This window comes from Trichomycterus rosablanca, chromosome 14 (assembly GCF_030014385.1).
Source record: "Trichomycterus rosablanca isolate fTriRos1 chromosome 14, fTriRos1.hap1, whole genome shotgun sequence".
Taxonomy (NCBI): Eukaryota; Metazoa; Chordata; class Actinopteri; order Siluriformes; family Trichomycteridae; genus Trichomycterus; species Trichomycterus rosablanca.
In genome coordinates, this window is record NC_086001.1 from 21,193,269 (window position 1) to 21,213,564 (window position 20,296).

General features: G+C 40.0%; 1 protein-coding gene, 8 non-coding genes and 1 pseudogene across 9 annotated transcripts in view; all 10 read right to left on the reverse strand.

The window, feature by feature from the left end:
- The window catches only part of LOC134326913 (zinc finger protein 850-like), a gene marked incomplete at its 5' end in the record, with an annotated part of 54,543 nt that extends 35,257 nt beyond the window's left edge, over positions 1-19,286 (reverse strand). Inside the window, one exon of the mRNA XM_063009021.1 lies at positions 17,780-19,286. Coding sequence (XP_062865091.1) covers positions 17,780-19,286 — 1,507 coding nt within the window. The remainder of the gene's footprint in view (positions 1-17,779) is intronic.
- trnat-ugu (transfer RNA threonine (anticodon UGU)) lies at positions 1,166-1,237 on the reverse strand. The gene has a single exon. It is a non-coding gene; the product is annotated as a tRNA-Thr (tRNA).
- Positions 2,255-2,326, reverse strand: trnaa-ugc (transfer RNA alanine (anticodon UGC)). Its single transcript has one exon. It is a non-coding gene; the product is annotated as a tRNA-Ala (tRNA).
- trnaa-ugc (transfer RNA alanine (anticodon UGC)) lies at positions 2,422-2,493 on the reverse strand. The gene has a single exon. It is a non-coding gene; the product is annotated as a tRNA-Ala (tRNA).
- Positions 4,708-4,779, reverse strand: trnat-cgu (transfer RNA threonine (anticodon CGU)). The gene has a single exon. It is a non-coding gene; the product is annotated as a tRNA-Thr (tRNA).
- Positions 4,963-5,034, reverse strand: trnaa-ugc (transfer RNA alanine (anticodon UGC)). The gene has a single exon. It is a non-coding gene; the product is annotated as a tRNA-Ala (tRNA).
- trnaa-cgc (transfer RNA alanine (anticodon CGC)) lies at positions 5,297-5,368 on the reverse strand. The gene has a single exon. It is a non-coding gene; the product is annotated as a tRNA-Ala (tRNA).
- On the reverse strand, positions 7,925-7,996 carry trnat-cgu (transfer RNA threonine (anticodon CGU)). Its single transcript has one exon. It is a non-coding gene; the product is annotated as a tRNA-Thr (tRNA).
- Positions 12,744-12,816, reverse strand: trnak-cuu (transfer RNA lysine (anticodon CUU)). The gene has a single exon. It is a non-coding gene; the product is annotated as a tRNA-Lys (tRNA).
- On the reverse strand, positions 16,013-16,121 carry LOC134327225 (5S ribosomal RNA; annotated as a pseudogene).
- Positions 19,287-20,296: the final 1,010 nt, after the last annotated feature.

Consider the following 20,296-nt stretch of genomic DNA (forward strand, 5'->3'; position numbering starts at 1 on the left):
CAGGGTCTGAAACAACTACCCAGATATTTAAACGGCTTAATCCAAGCTACAATCCCTGTGTAGCAGTAAAATGCTGCTGTGGAATTACAGCTTTGATGTATTTAGTTCTTTTGTGCTGTCCTATAGCCGTTGTTTTTTTTAGCCAGGTGAGGTTTACAAAAGAAAAAACTTGTGATTGGGTCTTTAACGGCCAAGTGTATGTTTCAAGGAGCATTTTGTCTGTGACTTTAAAAACAAAGCACGAATAAGACACACTCTGGGAATGAGCTGTGAGATTTGGTTTCCGAGAGCGACGCCTTAGCCCATGGCAGTGGTAGCAAAGCAAAGAAAGGTCACACACTGAAAAATGTCCCTGTGCAAAAGTAACAAATGGATGCAGGGGATTGAACCCTGGACCTCATACATGCAAAGCATGCTCTCTACCACTGAGTTACATTTCCTTTTGTGACATGGCAGGATTGCTGTGGCTCGATAGCGCTATTGTAGAGAATAAGACCGCCAGGCAAGACATGGTCCCTAATTAAAAGCTACTAAATGGAGATGCTGGGCTTGAACCCAGGACCTCACACATGCAAAGCACACGCTCTCCCACTGAGCTACATCCTTGACTTGTGTTTCCTAGGGTAAACCTCCAACAGGTATGAGAGTCTTTGCAAAAAGAGAAGCAGAACCAGGAGCAGGAATCTCTAGCCTCTGTCAAGTGAGGGATTGCAGATTTAACAGCACACATGCATAGTCTTCTGTGGTAGCGGTTAAGAACTGGCTCTCTGAACCGGTTGGCTCCAAAAGACATTAAACACTCGGTTAACAAGCTCCATCATGTCATGCAAGCCAATAGAAAGTCCAATCCAAAATTCATCTAACTCCTGTACCTTTGCTCAGTCAGCTGGGTGAAGTTTAAAATGGGCTTGTGATTGAGTCTGACTAAGTACCTGGATATTTCAAGGGATGTGACACTCTGGAGCTCATACAGGCACGACATGCAGTACCTCTAAGCTGCCATCCCTATGTAGAGGAAATGTGCTGGTGTGGAAGCACAGCATTAATGTGGTAAATAAGACCTGCAAGGGAAATTAGGAAAGGAGTTGTGTTTCTCAAATTAGCCTAGGGGGAATGTAAACTAGAGCATATTGGTCATGTTTTAAAACGAGAGCATGCATGTTAAAGGCACGAACGGGGATTGAACCCGTGATCTTCGGTTTACAAGACCGACGCCTTACCACTTGGCCATCGCGCCTCTCCAGGTAGTTGGCAGAAAGTTGAAAAAATGTTTTTGTGCAAAAGTAACAACTGGAAGCTGAGCACATTCTTAAAGTTCAAGAGCAACAAGCAGAATGCCAGCTTGATAGTGACCGTTCTTAAAGCCATCGGCTTCAGAAGCACACTTGAAGCTTTTTTCTAGCAGAGTGAAACAACAAGCTACTGGCGATGCAGGGGATTGAACCGTGGGCCTCATGCATGCGAAGCCAGCGCTCTACCACTGAGCTACATTCCCCCGAAACAGGCATCAATGCAGGTACAGGACTCTTTGCAAAAACTAAAAGAGACCCATGACCAGGTATGTTCAGCCTCTAGCAGGCAGGGGATTGAAAATTTAAAGGCACACTTGCAGAGTAATCTGTGGTAGCTGTTAAGAATTGGCTCTGCAAGCCAGTTGGCTCCAAAACACATTAAACACTCAGTTAACAAGCTGCACTGTGTCAATAAAGCAAATGGAAAGGCTGGCCAAAAATCACCAAACCCCTGGCCCTTTTGCCCAATTAGTTAGGTAAAGATTAAAACTGATTTGTGAATGGGTCTGGATCAACTACCCGGATATTTGAACGGTTTAATCTAAGCTACAATCCCTGTGTAGCAGTAAGATGCTGCTGTGGAATTACAGCTTTGATGTGTTAGGTAAGTTCTCTTGTGCTGTCCTATAGCCATTGATCTTTTTAGCCAGGTGAAGTTTACAAAAGAAAACACTTGTGATTGGGTCTTTAACGGCCAAGTGTTTGTTTCAAGGAGCGTTTTGTCTGTGACTTTAAAAACAAAGCACGAATAAGACACACTCTGGGAATGAGCCGTGAGCTTTGGTTTCCTAGAGCGACCCCTTAGCCCAAGGCCATGGCAGCACAGCAAAGAAAGGTCACACACTGAAAAATGTCCCTGTGCACGAGTAAACACTGGAATGTGTGCTTAAAAGTGCTAATTCTTAAAGCTATCGGGTGTGGAAGCAAACTTGAATTTGTTTCAAGTGAGTGAAACAACAAGCTGGAGATGCAGGGGATTGAACCCTGGACCTCATACATGCAAAGCATGCCCGCTACCACTGAGCTACATCCCCTTTTCTGACATGGCAGGATTGCTGTGGCTCTACAGCTCTATTGTAGAGAATAAGCCCGACAGGCAAGACATGGTCCCTAATTAAAAGCTTCTGAATAGAGATGCTGGGGATTGAACCCAGGACCTCATACATGCAAAGCATGCGCTCTACCACTGAGCTACATCCCCGACTTGTGCTTCCCAGGGTAAACCTCCAGTGGTGTATAAAGTACCTGAAGTCCATACTTGAGTAAAAGTACAAGTATCTTACCAGAAATTTACTTAGATAGAAGTAAAAGTCACCTTTTAAAATATTACTGGAGTAAAAGTCTAAAAGTATCTGATGTTTAATGTACTTAAGTATTAAAAGTAATTTGATATTAAATGTACTTAAGTATTAAAAGTAGAAGTAAAAGTAAATGCTGTTAGTATAAACTGAAGCGGTCATTTAGAAAAATATAAGATTGTTCTTTTAAGCCTGTAAACCACCTTAACAAGCTTTTTTCTTCCTTCCATCTGAACATGATCTGTGCCAATTTGTGATTATTATCAGCTGTTCACATCACCTATTTGAAATCACGTCATTATTTAGTTGTTTTTTAACCTTATTACGAGGACTAAATTGCCCTGTTCCAACTTTTTTTAGAATGTGTTGTAGCTTAAAATGCACGTATGTGTATGTTAAGAATGAAGTTGACCAGACAAAACATGAAATATTTTGGGTTCATATAAGATGGAATAAGAGTCGATGTAAATGTAAGAAACACTGCATCTATTTTATTTGCATTTTCTATACCGTTCCATTTTTTGATTTGGGTAGTACATTCAAGTTATAGATACTGTATATATCCCAATAACCTAAAACAACTGAATTTTGGCAGATTTAATTTAAAAGCAAAACTCAAGCAAGTTTAACTAAACGTGTGGCACTTTTAACCCTTTAATGATCTGCTCAACCATTAGTATAATCTAAATAGCTGGGTAAAATAAGTAAATAAGCTGTATTTAAATAATCTTTTTTGGGCTGTATCTGCTCCCTGATTGGCGTGTGTTAAACGTAAAAAACATTGGTATTCTTACTTTAAGAAAACACCATTTCTAACTTATGTGTCAACCTGAAGCAGCAGCTGAAAAATCATCCATAAAATTTTGAAAGTTGAGTTCTTGTTGAGAGCATTAAAGGGTTAAAGATGTGCTGCATGTTCCTCAGCACCATGAATGTTTCCTCTGTCAGTGTAATACAGAAGTTATTTGAGGAAATATTTGTCTGTAGGTGAGTTTTTAAAAATGATGGGACATCATGTCTGCACTGAATTAATTACAAACTAATGTAGTGAAACGTTTTATTTGTGGTTCGAATGTAATTGGTAGCTAGATATCTGAACAATGTTAATGCTAATAATAATAATAATAATAATAATAAAAACAATGGTGCTGTGGCTTTACTTTGTTAATCATTCCTAACTTACATCAGTGTGTTAGACGGGGAGATTCTGAAATGACGATTATTCCGTATCTTTGAGTGAACGATGTGCTTTTACGAAACGTTTGCATCTGCGCATTAATGTGTTTAACCGCTGATGCAATTTACAAGCGCAGATTCGCCAAACCTGCTGCAGTCTGTCACACATCTCACATTGTTTAGCTAAAAAATTCTTGTCGTTTTATTTTGTAGTAACGAGTAACGAATTCGCATACAGCAAATGTATCGGAGTAAAAGTACACAATTTCTTTAGGAAATGTAGTGGAGTAAAAGTGAAAGTTGCCGAATTTTTTTATACTCCAGTAAAGTACAGATACTCCAAAAAACTACTTAAGTACTGTTAACGAAGTATTATTACTTCGTTACTATACACCACTGTAAACCTCCAACGGGTACGAGAGTCTTTGCAAAAAGAGAAGCAGAACCAGGAGCAGGAATCTCTAGCCTCTGTCAAGTGAGGGATTGCAGATTTAACAGCACACTTGCATAGTCTTCTGTGGTAGCGGTTAAGAACTGGCTCTCTGAACCGGTTGGCTCCAAAAGACATTAAACACTCGGTTAACAAGCTCCATCATGTCATGCAAGCCAATAGAAAGTCCAATCCAAAATTCATCTAACTCCTGTACCTTTGCTCATTCAGCTGGGTAAAGTTTAAAACAAGCTTGTGATTGAGTGTGACTAAGTACCTGAATATTTCAAGGGATTGTGACACTCTGGAGCTCATACAGGCACGGCATGCAGTACCTCTAAGCTGCCATCCCTATGTAGAGGAAATGTGCTGGTGTGGAAGCACAGCATTAATGTGGTAAATAAGACCTGCAAGGGAAAATAGGAAAAGAGTTGTGATTCTTAAATTAGCCTAGAGGGAATGTGAACTAGAGCATATTGGTAATGTTTTAAAATGAGAACATGCATAGTAAAGGCACGAACGGGGATTGAACCTGTGATCTTCGGTTTACGAGACCGACACCTTACCACTTGGCCATCGCACCTCTCCAGGTAGCTGGCAAAAAGTTGAAAAAACGTTCTTGTGCAAAAGTAACAACTGGAAGCTGAGCACATTCTTAAAGTTCAAGAGTAACAAGCAGAAGGCCAGCTTGATAGTGACCGTTAAAGCCGTAGCCTTTAGAAGCACACTTGAAGCTTTTTTATAGCAGAGTGAAACAACAAGCTACTGGAGATGCAGGGGATTGAATCCTGGACCTCATACATGCAAAGCATGCGCTCTACCACTGAGCTACATCCCCTTTCATAACAAGGCAGGATTGCTGTGGCTCGATAGCGCTCTTGTAGAGAATAAGACAGACAGGCAAGACATAGTCCCTAATTAAAAACTTTTGAATGGAGATGCTGGGGCTTGAACGCAGGACCTCATACAGGCGAAGCACACGCTCGACCACTGAGCTACATCCCCTTTTCTGACACAACAGGATTGCTGTGGCTCTATAGCTCTAATGTGGAGAATAAGATCGCAAGGCAAGACATGGTCCCTAATTAAAAGCTTCTGAATAGAGATGCTGGGGATTGAACCCAGGACCTCATACATGCGAAGCATGCGCTCTACCACTGAGCTACATCCCCAACTTGTGCTGCCCAGGGTAAACCTCCAGTGGTGTATAAAGTACCTGAAGGCCATACTTGAGTAAAAGTACAAGTATCTTACCAGACATTTACTTAGATAGAAGTAAAAGTCAGCTTTTAAAATATTACTTGAGTAAAAGTCTAAAAGTATCTGATGTTTAATGTACTTAAGTATTAAAAGTAATTTGATATTAAATGTTCTTAAGTATTAAAAGTAGAAGTAAAAGTAAATGCTGTTAGTATAAACTGAAGCGGTCATTTAGAAAAATATAAGATTGTTCTTTTAAGCCTGTAAACCACCTTAACAAGCTTTTTTCTTCCTTCCATCTGAACATGATCTGTGCCAATTTGTGATTATTATCAGCTGTTCACATCACCTATTTGAAATCACCTCATTGTTTAGTTGTTTTTTAACCTTATTACGAGGACTAAATTGCCCCGTTCCAACTTTTTTTAGAATGTGTTGTAGCTTAAAATGCATGTATGTGTATATTAAGAATGAAGTTGACCAGACAAAACATGAAATATTTTGGGTTCATAAAAGATGGAATAAGAGTCGATGTAAATGTAAGAAACACTGCATCTATTTTATTTGCATTTTCTATATTGTTCCATTTTTTTAATTTGGGTAGTACATTCAAGTTATAGATACTGTATATATCCCAATAACCTAAAACAACTGAATTTTGGCAGAACTAATTTAAAAGCAAAACTCAAGCAAGTTTAACTAAACGTGTGGCACTTTTAACCCTTTAATGATCTGCTCAACCATTAGTATAATCTAAATAGCTGGGTAAAATAAGCTGTATTTAAATAATCTTTTTTGGGCTGTATCTACTCCCTGATTGGCCTGTGTTAAACGTAAAAAACATTGGTATTCTTACTTTAAGAAAACACAATTTCTAACTTATGTGTCAACCTGAAGCAGCAGCTGAAAAATCATCCATAAAATTTTGAAAGTTGAGTTCTTGTTGAGACCATTAAAGGGTTAAAGACGTGCATGTTCCTCAGCACCATGAATGTTTCCTCTGTCAGTGTGTAATGATGTAAGGTACCCTGACACATTACCAACATGGACTGTAGTGTAAACACTCACCTGTTGTATTCTGGCACTGCTCACACTCACCAGTGGGGTCCTAAAAGAGTACTATTGGAAAACTCCTTAGCTTTACTTACCTGGGTGAGTCCATCCTCTGTAGAAGGGGAGGGGTGAAGAACCTGTAAAAGAGAAGAAATGTTAGATAAGCATATGCTGTAAATATTGGAAATGTTGTTGCTGAATGGGTTTGAGTATTGTTTGTAACTCATAACATTTTGCCATATTTGATGCTCTGTGAACTAGATATTTATTTTGTTATATATTTTGTCTTTACCTGTATGAGGTATGGTATGATCCAGACGAGGAGCTACCTGTTTAAATACAGCTCTGGAAAAGGGGTAAGGGGTTCTTTTTTCTGGAGAAGGGCTAGAAGCTATGCTAGGCCTGTGACTTGTAAACATCAATGAATGTGACTTAAGTGGCTTTGCAGTCACAAGTCTGTTTCCTCTGGTGGTAGAGGTTGAGTTTTCTATTTTTTTTTTCATAGCGCGCTTGTAAATATTTTGATTGTTGTGGCCAAAAATAAAGGTGACGGGGAAAAAGAACAACTTCTGTGCTCCTGCTAATTCTTTTCAGTGCTTTCAAGCATTCGCCCTACATTACCCATAAAGAGTGCCCTTTTCTACTTGTTTTGTGGTAGTCTGGGAACACGCCTTTATCACACAGTGTAATACAGAAGTAATCTGAGGAAATATTTGTCTGTAGGTGAGTTTTTAAAAATGATGGGACACATCATGTCTGCACTGAATTAATTACAAGCTAATGTAGTGAAACGTTTTATTTGTGGTTCGGAAATGTAGTGGAGTAAAAGTGAAAGTTGCCGAATTTTTTTATACTCCAGTAAAGTACAGATACTCCAAAAAACTACTTAAGTACTGTAACGAAGTATTATTACTTCGTTACTATACACCACTGTAAACCTCCAACAGGTACGAGAGTCTTTGCAAAAAGAGAAGCAGAACCAGGAGCAAGAATCTCTAGCCTCTGTCAAGTGAGGGATTGCAGATTTAACAGCACACTTGCATAGTCTTCTGTGGTAGCTGTTAAGAACTGGCTCTCTCAACCGGTTGGCTCCAAAAGACATTAAACACTCGGTTAACAAGCTCCATCATGTCATGCAAGCCAATAGAAAGTCCAATCCAAAATTCATCTAACTCCTGTACCTTTGCTCAGTCAGCTGGGTAAAGTTTAAAACGGGCTTGTGATTGAGTCTGACTAAGTACCTGGATATTTCAAGGGATTGTGACACTCTGGAGCTCATACAGGCACGGCATGCAGTACCTCTAAGCTGCCATCCCTATGTAGAGGAAATGTGCTGGTGTGGAAGCACAGCATTAATGTGGTAAATAAGACCTGCAAGGGATAATAGGAAAAGAGTTGTGATTCTTAAATTAGCCTAGGAGGAATGTGAACTAGAGCATATTGGTCATGTTTTAAAATGAGCGCATGCATGTTAAAGGCACGAACGGGGATTGAACCCGTGATCTTCGGTTTACGAGACCGACGCCTTACCACTTGGCCATCGCACCTCTCTAGGTAACTGGCAGAAAGTTGAAAAAACATTCTTGTGCAAAAGTAACAACTGGAAGCTGAGCACCTTCTTAAAGTTCAAGAGTAACAAGCAGAACGCCAGCTTGATAGTGACCGTTCTTAAAGCCATCGGCTTTAGAAAAACACACTTGACCATAGTTTTTAACCTGCTTTCACCCTTGTCTGTTTTAATCTTTACCTAACTAATTGGGCAAAAGGGCCAGGGGTTTGGTCACTTTTGGCCAGCCTTCTCTGGCCTTCTCTAACTAGCAGGTACTCTTGACCTCACTTGTTTGTTAGTTTAAGTCCAAAAGTGGGTGTGGCCCATACGGTGATCGAACCCGCGACCTTGGTGTTATTAGCACCACGCTCTAACCAACTGAGCTAACCGGCCTGTGTACAAAGGGCAGGGCATATACCCACATACCCGATTCTACACTGACAGCCCTTCAGTTATGGAGCTGCCACACAGAAACGATGGAGAGCTTTACTGTTGTTGAGCAGAACAGATCTTCGTGTAAGATGACTGAGGTTCATGTATTTTTCTTTTAAGAATAAATAAAAGCTGATGCTTTTAACCTCATACTTTCCTCATACTTTTATTCTACATGGTCTTAATTTCTTTTAGTCCTCTGCCATGTGCAGTGCAAGAATTCACTAAATTACACAGCAGTTCTATTTTTTCTTGACAAAATTGACAAAATTTTATTGATAAAATTGATTGTAAGCATTTATAAAGGTCATGCCACGTTCATTAGGTGAAATGAAGCCAGAATTAAAGATGGCAGAAGAACAGGGTGATATTCTTACTTTCAGTGATTAAATTACTCAGGTTAGAAAGTCCTGATACACAGCACATGCTCACCTGACTCTCAGCCATGCTAGCTTTAATCATTAAAGTGGGTGTGAACCCTGATTCTGAATCATTCTCGTACCCGTCTGATTCCTGCCTCACAGTCGGCCTGGAACGTACAGCTCCTGTACACACACGGTGATAGATACAGATTATATAGGATGCAGACAGATAGACAGTTTGATTAGATAGATAAACAGATAGATAGACAGACATTCAGACAGACAGATGGATAGACAGATAGATAAATAGTCTGTCTATCTACCTGTCTGTCTGTCTATTGATCATCTGTCTGTCTGTCTGTCTCTGATGATTATAGATCTGGACTTACTTTGTGGGCGTGACCACACGGAAGCAGAAGCGTCGCCCGGCGTCCTCACAGCTCTGGACCGAACAGCGCTGCAGGTCTTCAGCCAGCACCGTGAAGTCATGCTGGGGGAATAGAACATAAAACCTTCTTATTAATACAGTCAATGATATAAACGCCGGTGAAATCGTCCCAGACTTAAACATGACGGGGCGGTGTGGGACACAGCCCGGCACAGAAGTCGACCTCTGCTGTGATGTGCCCAAAAGATGAGGGTGCATTATGGGTCCAGGAGAGAGCTGATTTAGATCATGTAAAGTCATGTGACCTACCTTAAACCTCTTCTTGTAGAGAAGCTGATTGTTGTGTATGATGAACCACCGCCCAGAGATCAAACGCATCGTTTATATATATATATAATATTGAGTGTATAAATATAATATTGAGTGTGTATATATATATATATATATAAATCCTAATATATACACTAAGCATCAGTGTACAGACCTGTTCCAGGTTTTAAACACACTCCTGGTCCTCTTAAACAGAAACCCCTCCATCAGGAGTGCTTCCTCATCCTCCGCGCCGCCCCCGTGACCTGGGTCGCCCCCGGAGGACGCCCGGGGAGGCGCCCCGCAACACAGCACACGCAGAAACCTCTGTCTCAGAGAAGCAGCCATCGTAAATGAGGAGAAAATCTAAATGCTGCTCCTGAAGAGCACAGGTCCACATTGTGATGTCACAGCGTTCCGAGGGAGCAGAGTGAATTTACCTTTACCATATATGGGCATGACTGGATTCATGTGACTGCACATATACTGACTTGATTTCCACTGTGGGACGGCTTCTGTAGGATCCTGGGTTCGATTCCCGGGTGGAGTTTGCATGTTCTCCCCATGTCCTGGGGATAATGGGGTACCCTAGGTATAAGTGTGTTTGTCTGGCAACCTGTCCAGAGTGGTTTGTTAATTCCACCCAGTGAATCACACCCCATACCATGACACACCCTGGTACTGACACACCCCAATGCCATGACACACCCTGGTATTGACACCTCATACATGTGTATGACGTGTGATTGTGTACTGATGTGTGTGTATTAGGTGTGTGTATTATGTGTGTGTATTACGTGTGTAAAAGATGTGTGTGTTTGTGTGTGTGTGTATTTAGAAACTGAATATTGTAAATGATATTTTACTAACAGTAATGGAGAGATGCTGCTACAACAACATAATGAAAAGCTCGGCCTACTCAGGTCCATGACAAATGCACTTGGAAAAAATGATACAAAACAAATTGAGGATTTCACTGCTCCACTTGCCAAATCTCAATTCAGACACTTTGACATGAACCTCTAGACTAGTAAGTGCTTTCTACGTTAAACTGTTTTTTATGTGTTATGTATGTACTTTGTTATAGTCCCAGTAAAAGATGCACTTTGACAATTTACCCAACTCTGGTGTGTTCTTAGGTGGCCTTCTACTATGTTTAAGAGCAGAAAAAAACCCTTAAAACTTTTTGACTTTTATTAGTGAGCACAACATTAGAAAATGTGTGTGTGTGTGTGTGGTGTACAGTACCTGAATAAATTTGGTTACAGTATGTATACTGACTGTGGTGCAGTAACAGATAGAGGTGCAGTATAAGGGTAACTGTGAGTGTCAGTATGTTGGGTGTGCAGTATAGTGCAGTGAATGTGCAGTATGAATTACATTTGGGTTCATTAGAGATGATCAGGATTATATTCAGAGATCTTAGAACCTCATCACATTCATGCACGTGTCTTTCTTTTACAGATTAAGTGTTTTGGTTTTTGTGGAGGTACGACTGGAAAGGAAACTGTAACAAACGACCTGGTAAATCATCATGGGTAAGTTTTTTTAAATTAATATTTAAACTGAATTCACTCATTAAGTCTCCTCTCCTACAGCCGAGACGAACTTGAGACCACACCCAACGGAAGGTGACGAAGACGGCGGAGTAAGAGACGACAAAAATGAAGATGCCGGTCCGGTATCTTAGCAAGGCTAAAGAGCCCCTTACAAACTACCGCTAACAAGTCTGTTTGTCACGAACCTCAGGTCGCTTTCAAACGATGGATGAACTGAGACTAAGTTTAACATCGCCAACTTCTATACAGAAAACGTGTATGATGATAATCACAAAATCTTAGCTTAATCCAGATGTGCCAGATGCAGCTATTGAATTAGTAGGCTGCTCAATCCACCAGAGAGACAGAAACAAAGACTCCGGTAAGAGTCACAGAGAGGGCGTGTGCTTCTATATAATACCTGGTGCTGTGTCTATTCCAACATCACTAGAGGATACAGAGCAGAGCAAAGATCTTCAAACAGCTAACAGCGTCTCGCTGGCAGAGGATCTAAATAATTTCTTTGCCCGCTTTGAGGCACAAGGGATGGATCCAGCTGCTGTAACCACACCAGCTACCAGTGAGCACTCTCTTACTGTACAGACGAACCCTTAGATCTGTGAATGTCAGAAAGGCTGCAGGGCCTGATGGGATCCCAGGAAGAAAACTCAGAGACTGTGCCCACCAGTAAAATCTTCAGCATGTCCATGAGAACCTCACTCCCTTAAACATCAAAGGAGAAGAAGTGGAAAGAGTCTCCAGCTTCAAGTTTCTGGGAAGCCACATCATAGAGGACCTCACTTGGACCACAAACACCACCTGAAAACACTCAGGAAAACCAACCTGAACATGGAGCTTTTGGTGGCATTCTACCACTGCTCTGTGGAGAGCATACTGACCTACTGCATTAATGCATGGTCTCAAATAGGACGGAGATCTCGGATCATTAAAATAACACGAAACTGCATTTCTGGTGCAATAACAACCAAATTCAGTTTAGGAGCCGCTCATTTCTGCAGATCTTCACTGAAAGTGTGCAGAATCTTTAATGGTTTTTGTGCTGCCATGCAGCTGCTTGCATGAAGTTAGTGTAGAATTATGTACAAAGATCTAAAGAGTGTAGATAAAGAGTGTAGATAAACTGGCTGGTTAGCTCGGTTGGTTAGAGCGTGGTGCTAATAACGCCAAGATTGTGGGTTTGATCCCCGTATGGGCCACACCCACTTTTGGACTTAAACTAACAAACAACAAACCTATTAACCTGGGCTTCAAACGTTGTCTCTGACAAGTGTGAGATCTTTTTACTGCCCCTCTCATTCAGGTCAGAAACATGCCATTATTTCAATTTACCAAACTTAATTGCCCTTCTGTAAAAGTTAGCAAGTCATGTGACTCATCTGTACTGTCCAATGAAACTTCTCTGCATGTGTCTCTGTGGCACAATCGGTTAGCGCGTTCGGCTGTTAACCGAAAGGTTGGTGGTTTGAGCCCACCCAGGGACGAGTGTCTTTTATTGCACAACCTGCCTGTTGATCATCGGATATGAGACACAACAACAATGTGTAGCTCCACAGAATAGTGGAAATAAGTAACTGAAAACATCCAGTAAACAACAGTCCTACAAGCACAAACATCCACCTGATAAGTCACTGGAGACCGGCTGTCCAAAGTGGAAGAACGTCCTTTTGGTTTCCGTAGATGTTAAATAAAGACACTCGCCCAACGTGGGGCTCGAACCCACGACCCTGAGATTAAGAGTCTCATGCTCTACCGACTGAGCTAGCCGGGCTTAAGCAGCATGTTAGAACAGACAGCTCATCGGTCAGACCATCAGAGAGATGTAGGTTTAATTCACTAACATCACGACCAGATTAAGAACTAATTCACGGTTTACAAACAAACACAATTCAGAATAAGTAACAGAAACAGACACAGACTTACTGTCACTTTTAAACTACTACCTTGACTTGTGTTGAGTTATGAGATTTGCAGTATGATGTTGTTTGGTGTTTGTTAGTGATGAATAGAAGGCTGGTCTATAGAATTTACAATTAATGCCAACTTCAGTGGTTATACAGTTTAAAAAAGTTTTATAAGATGGGCTGTCCTAAAATGACACATAACACATCCCTAAATGCGAGGGTTGGTGGATTTTGTTTCTTCTCTTGATGGAGTGCTGAAAGAGCACACTGAGAATGCCACTGTGTTTAAGGGAACTTCAAAAACTGTGCAGAATGAGCTACTGGACTGTATGTTGTCTGTTCTGAAGGAACATATAATCAAAGAAGCCCAGGGCAGCGATTTTCTTTCAATCCAGGCAGATGAGACAATGGATATTGCCACGCAGTGCCAGCTTGTTCTTGTACTACGCTATATTGATGCTAAAAACAATGTGCAGGAAAGATTTTTTGAGTTCATCCCTTTGCAGTCGGCCACTGCTGATTCCATTGCTACAGCCCTAAAAGAACGTCTTGCAACTATCCTTCCTGAGGATCAAAAGGGTAAGCTCATCTGCCAGGCATATGATGGAGCCAGCGTGATGAGGGGTGCCACTGCAGGTGTTCAGAAGAAGATACAAGACATGTACCCAAATGCACACTACATCCACTGCTATGCACATCAGCTCAATCTGATAATGCAGCAGGCTACTTCTCACATAACCAAAGTGAGAATTTTTTTTTCTAACCTTGGTGGATTTGCCAGCTTTTTTTCCAGATCACCCAAGCGCACAAGTATTCTTGATAACGTTGTGGCGCACAGACTACCAGCATCCAACAACATCAGATGGAACTTTCACAGCCGTACCATCAATACTGTGTTTGAACACAGAGAGGACCTCATTCGCTGGTTTGAAAGCATACGAGACTCTGGTGACTTTGACCCCATTACTGTCAGAGAGGCAGGTGCGTTTGCCATGCTACTGGAGGATCAGGATTTTAAGTTCTTTCTGCAGCTTTTCCACCATATCATGCCTCATGTGGACCTCCTCTATTCCAAACTCCAGAAGAAGGTCATAGATTCAGTTTATATCAAGGAGAGCATTCAGCAGTTCCAGCAGGACATTCAAAAGATCAGGTAATAGTTGTGCATTTTCCTCTTTTGTTTATTAGTATTATTGTTATTATTATTGTTATTGTAATTTTTTTCCTTTGCAGAAATTCTCTCCATTCCATGGTTGGACAAAGCAGTGAAGGTAGCGGTCAGCCAGTAAAGAAGCGTCTGACACTCAGTGTAGAAGACCATGAAAGGATTGCTGCAGAGGTGAGTTGTGGAAGTCACAGTCCAATTAGATTTGTTTAGAGCTGTTTCTATGCTATGCATGAATGATCAGTGTATGTTGGTGTAATGCTTGTCAGCAATATATGTTATTATTCTTGCTGTACTGCAATATATGGGTAATATGGAATAAAACTAATTCTCATAACATTTGGTTCCTGAATTTTCTATAAACCTGTCCCACAAAAATTCTGTTCCAAAAATGCTTTAACACATTTTGTCTTGAAAATGGCAGCAAACTCATTTCTATGACTTGATCTATGACTAAATTTCAACAGTGATAGAAAAATAACTATTTAGATGTGAAATAAATGTGTGAAATAAATAAATTATGATCACTTCATAATTTTCATGTTTATCCTTCTCTAGGTCTGTGATATCATACTGGGACACACCAGTGAGCGCTTTTCCTTCACAAACCACCTTATTAGTGCCACACTCTTGCAGGGGGACAGGTTTAAACAATACAAGACAGCATTTCCTGAAGATGCACTGAGCAACACCTTAAAAGCCTATCCAGTGCTCAATCAAGGTAAGCTGAAGACAGAGCTTAGTCTTATCTACAGCAAGGAAGAGTTCAAAGCCTGTTGTGGTGCTGTGGGCCTATTCCAGCTGTTTATGGAAAATAATCTTGAAGAAGTATTTTCAGAGACTGTCACTCTCCTGAAGATCCTCATCACCACACCCATGACCACAGCAGAAGCTGAAAGGTGCTTCTCAACCTTGAAAAGAATTAAAACTTTTCTGAGAAACTCTATGACCCAGGACAGGCTGAATGCATTGGCCATGTTGTCAATGGAGAAGAGACTAGTGACTGAGATTACTGACTTTAACCATAATGTCATTGAGAAATTTGCAAGACAGAAGCAAAGGAGGGCAAAATTCATGTTCAAATAGTGCTACTTTTAAAGGCTTTTTTTTATTGTTTTGTTTTTAATTTTTTTAGCACCAGCCGCCACTGCAAACAAGTGAGCCTTCTCTAACTAGCAGGTCCTATTGACCTGGGCTGTGTGAGATCTGTGTACTTTGGTCAGTGGATAGAGTTTTATAGCTTTATAAAAACATTTTACTTACGTGTTCAGCCCTGCTACACAAACTGTCATTTTTGTCCCTGTTAAAAACTTTAGCTTAGTTAAAGCAAATAAAGACACATTTAACATGTTCATCTTTTATTACAGGTTTAAAGTTGTATAAAACAAATGTTTGCACAAATAATATAAAACCAAAGTACAAAATAAACATTTCACTTATTTTAATTATCTCACAAATCACTTCTCAGTTTTAAAGGTCAAAGGCAGCAGCATCTTTTAGATCAGAACAGCTATTAACATTAAATATCACTAAAGAGGAAATCCTGAAGACAGCAATGTAAACCTTTCATTTAAATACAAGCTGCAGTAAAGTTACATAGTTGATCCATGATAAAAAAGAACCTCACAGCTCAGCACAATGGTTAAACTGCACAACTCAACAAGTTAAAATGACCCATCATGTGTTCTGTCTAATATTTACACAGTGCTGGGTTGCCAAATAACACTTTTTCACCTGCATTCTGCCTTTTCTTTCCTGCATACCAAAAACAGTCGCCATTGCAGGTTTACAAAAACACTTGGGACTCTTTATCTCATTGTGTAGCTTTGATGAAGAAAAAGCCGCTGGGTCAGTGTGTAACAGGAGGTTTGGAGTGAAGGTGGGTGTGTGTGGATAAAAGCTTCCAGCACCTGGTATTCCCAGTCGGTCTCCCATCCAAGTACTAACCAGATCCAACCCTGCTTAGCTTCCGAGATCAGGTGTTCTCAGGGTGGTGTGGCCATAAGTAAGAGACGCTGTAAACAAGCTGCTTCTTATAGACGTCCGTCGTTCAGCCTTTCTCTGTTCTACACGCAGCTTTTCAAATAAAAGATCCTGAAACAGAGACAAAACACACAGAGAACCACACACACCGCTCACCTGCTGCTGCTGATCCTCTTTCACCTGCATTTAGTACAAAAACACCAACAACAAATCATCTGGATTCAACCTTTTCTTCACCAGCAGCACATTAACAGAGTGATTAACAGAGTGACGGTGGGATCTAGTAGCGGTATTGGTCGCTCTTATTACATTTAATAGTAACACTTTAAATACTAAAAGCTCTGAATTTCACTTCTACTCTTTTCTGTTTTTTCCTCTCCTGTTTTCTTCTCCTCTCCAATCTTCTTTATTTATGATTTATTCTTTTTATTCTCTTATGATTTATAAATAGAATTTCAGGTTAGATGAAGAACTATTTTGAATTATTACCCACCCAGTCCTTTACATCCACTTTCTATTGTCACTCCAGCTCAAGCCTACATACAAATACATGGACCGTGAGTTTAGTCCCATTTAACAACCGTGGACACATTTGCTGACATCGGTTTCAAAACCAAACTCTCATCACATAGAGGACTCGGATTGAATTTAAAGTTTAACAAATACATTTATAATTGGTCTTGGTCAATTGGTCACCTCCATGATAAGAAAGCACCTGAACTACCACAATAGTATTTATTTATTTTTAAATGTAAGTTTAAAACATGTCAGTGCAGTCTGTATTAGGATTTATATGAACTGGGTTTTATGCACTAGAAGATGGTGGGATAATTAAATGTAAATATGAGTATTTCTTTTAACAAAGGAGTTTAGCTACCACTAATTTGGTCTATAGATAAACACAAAGAACAAAGACTCATGATGATAGAACAATGCAACACTGTTCAGTCCACAGCCCTCCATTCACACCTTCTCATGTACATTCTGGTGGAGGACGGTTCATTATTTGCTAAGTGGAAATCATCTAAAGACTAGAATTTTGGAGTGTAGACCTAGAAGTGTTAAAGTAAGAGGCTATTCATTTATGAAAACTTAGCATTCATAATATGAAGAATTTATGCAAACACCATAAAGACCAGGGTAAAATTCTTCCACTTGAAAGTAAAAGTTGTTCTGTGTTTATTAAAGTAGATTAAACCTGAATAATGAACAAAAACAGATTCGGATCTGAGGTTGGTACATTACACCACATTACATTTAATGATTAATAATCATATTCACACCATCTTGTACATTTGATAATTGAAGTAGAACAGTTCTAGTGGATATTTGAAAATGAAACACGAAAAACATAACTTCTGTGTGACCGTACTGGTGTCTATTAAAAATGCTGCTTCAAGTAAAACTTCATCTGCACTATAAGCAGCAGCATGGGTCATCCTCTTATGTGAATGCGCTGGTGTGGTATACTTAAAAGATATTCCTTTCACTAAAGTTATTTTCAGTGAACTGTGATACGACCTCTCTCCTGTGTGAATGCGCTGGTGTTGTTGTAGAACATAATGTGCAATAAAATACTTCCCACACTCTTAACAGTGATACAGTTTCTCTCCTGTGTGAATACGCTGGTGTACTTTAAGGACACTACTTTGAGTAAAACTCTTTCCACACTCTGCAGTTATACGGTTTCTCTCCTGTGTGAATACGCTGGTGTACTTTAAGGTCACTATTTTGAGTAAAACTCTTTCCACACTCTGTGCAGTTATATGGCTTCTCTCCTGTGTGAATACGCTGGTGTACTTTAAGGACACTACTTTGAGTAAAACTCTTTCCACACACAGTGCAGTTATACGGTTTCTCTCCTGTGTGAATACGCTGGTGTACTTTAAGGTCACTACTTTGAGTAAAACTCTTTACACACTCAGTGCAGTTATACGGTTTCTCTCCTGTGTGAATACGCTGGTGTACTTTAAGGTCACTACTTTGAGTAAAACTCTTTCCACACTCTGTGCAGTTATATGGCTTCTCTCCTGTGTGAATACGCTGGTGTACTTTAAGGACACTACTTTGAGTAAAACTCTTTCCACACACAGTGCAGTTATACGGTTTCTCTCCTGTGTGAATACGCTGGTGTACTTTAAGGTCACTATTTTGAGTAAAACTCTTTCCACACTCACTGCAGTTATACGGTTTCTCTCCTGTGTGAATACGCTGGTGTACTTTAAGGTCACTACTTTGAGTAAAACTCTTTCCACACTCAGTGCAGTTATACGGTTTCTCTCCTGTGTGAATACGCTGGTGTACTTTAAGGTCACTACTTTGAGTAAAACTCTTTCCACACTCTGTGCAGTTATATGGCTTCTCTCCTGTGTGAATACGCTGGTGTACTTTAAGGACACTACTTTGAGTAAAACTCTTTCCACACACAGTGCAGTTATACGGTTTCTCTCCTGTGTGAATACGCTGGTGTTTTTGAAGGGTACTATGTTCAACAAAACTGTTTCCACACTCTGAGCAGTGATACGGTTTCACTCCTGTGTGAATACGCTGGTGTTTTTGAAGGTAACCCTGTTGAGCAAAACTCTTTTCACACTCTGAGCAGTGATACGGTTTCTCTCCTGTGTGAACACGCTGGTGTTTTTGGAGGTTCACCTGTTGAGCAAAACTCTTTCCACATTCTGAGCAGTGATACGGCTTTTCTCCAGTGTGAACATGCTGGTGTACCTTAAGGTCACTACTTTGAATAAAACTCTTTCCACACTCTGTGCAGTTATACGGTTTCTCTCCTGTGTGAACACGCTGGTGTTTTTGAAGGGTACTATGTCCAGCAAAACTCTTTCCACACTCCAAGCAGTGATACGGTTTCTCTCCTGTGTGAATACGCTGGTGTTTTTGGAGGTTAACCTGTTGAGCAAAACTCTTTCCACACTCTAAGCAGTAATATGGTTTCTGTCCTGTGTGAACACGCAGGTGTACTTTAAGAGCACTACTTTGAGCAAAACTGTTCCCACACTCTGAGCAGTGATATGGTTTCTCTCCTGTGTGAATACGCTGGTGTTGTTGGAGATTACTCTGTGTAGTAAAACTCTTCCCACACTCTGAGCAGTGATATGGCTTCTCTCCTGTGTGAATACGCTGATGTTGTTTGAGATTACTCTGCGTAGTAAAACTCTTCCCACACTCTGAGCAGTGATGAAGGTTCTTCATGTTTATGCTTTGATAAGACTGTAGAAACTGTTTCTTTGGAAAGCAACAGAAACAAAGAAACAAGTCGATTCATTAGCATTACTATTAGCATTAGCCATTAGCATTATTACTACATTAATACCACAATAAGTAATAAAAACATGAAATTCACTTCACGTCTAAGTGAGAATCTGAATTCAAAGAACATCAGGATAAAATACTTATAAATACTGCAGATATTAATAAGTAAATAACTATAAATAACTTGATATAAATAAAGATATAAGAGATCTGACTTTCTCAACATCAGTCCTGCACCAAGCAAATCTAATCCAGTTCATGACAGGACTAATAATTAGCTCACAAGTGTAAATCTTTGGTGTGCTGGGAGTAAAAAAGGCTTCATAAATCACCACAATTATGAGCATAAAGCTATTTTAAACAGTCTGAATATATTAATCTAATAATATTAAATACCATAATAAAATAAAAAGAACAACAAATGCAACATAAATGTAAAAGAAACAAACAAGAAAACCCTTTACCTTCCTGTTAGAATCCTGGCAGCCACTTTAACAAAGCTGGTGTCTCCAGCAGGTCGTTTCTAATGAAGAACGTGCAGAAGATCCTTCTTACCAAGTGACTCAGCTACAAGTCTAGAGTTTAGTCCTTAAATAGAGCTGAGGACAAAGACCCAAGACCAGTTCAAAACTCTGCATTGGTCAATCATCAGACAACTATTCACACCTTCTTGTGTGAAGTACTAGCTCATTATCTATGGAACGTGTGCAAATGAAGTAGATGGAGCCACAAAGCATGATGGGTGAAGTCAAACTACACCTATTTATCTCAGCAGAGAAGTTATTTACATTTAATCCTAAACACAAACAAGGAATTGAAAGGCTATTCTGTAAAGTGAAATGACATGAACTTAGATAAAGCTTTTATGATAAGAATCTAAGTCATGTAAAATGCTGTATGTATATTTGTGTGAATTAGTTTCTACTGTATAT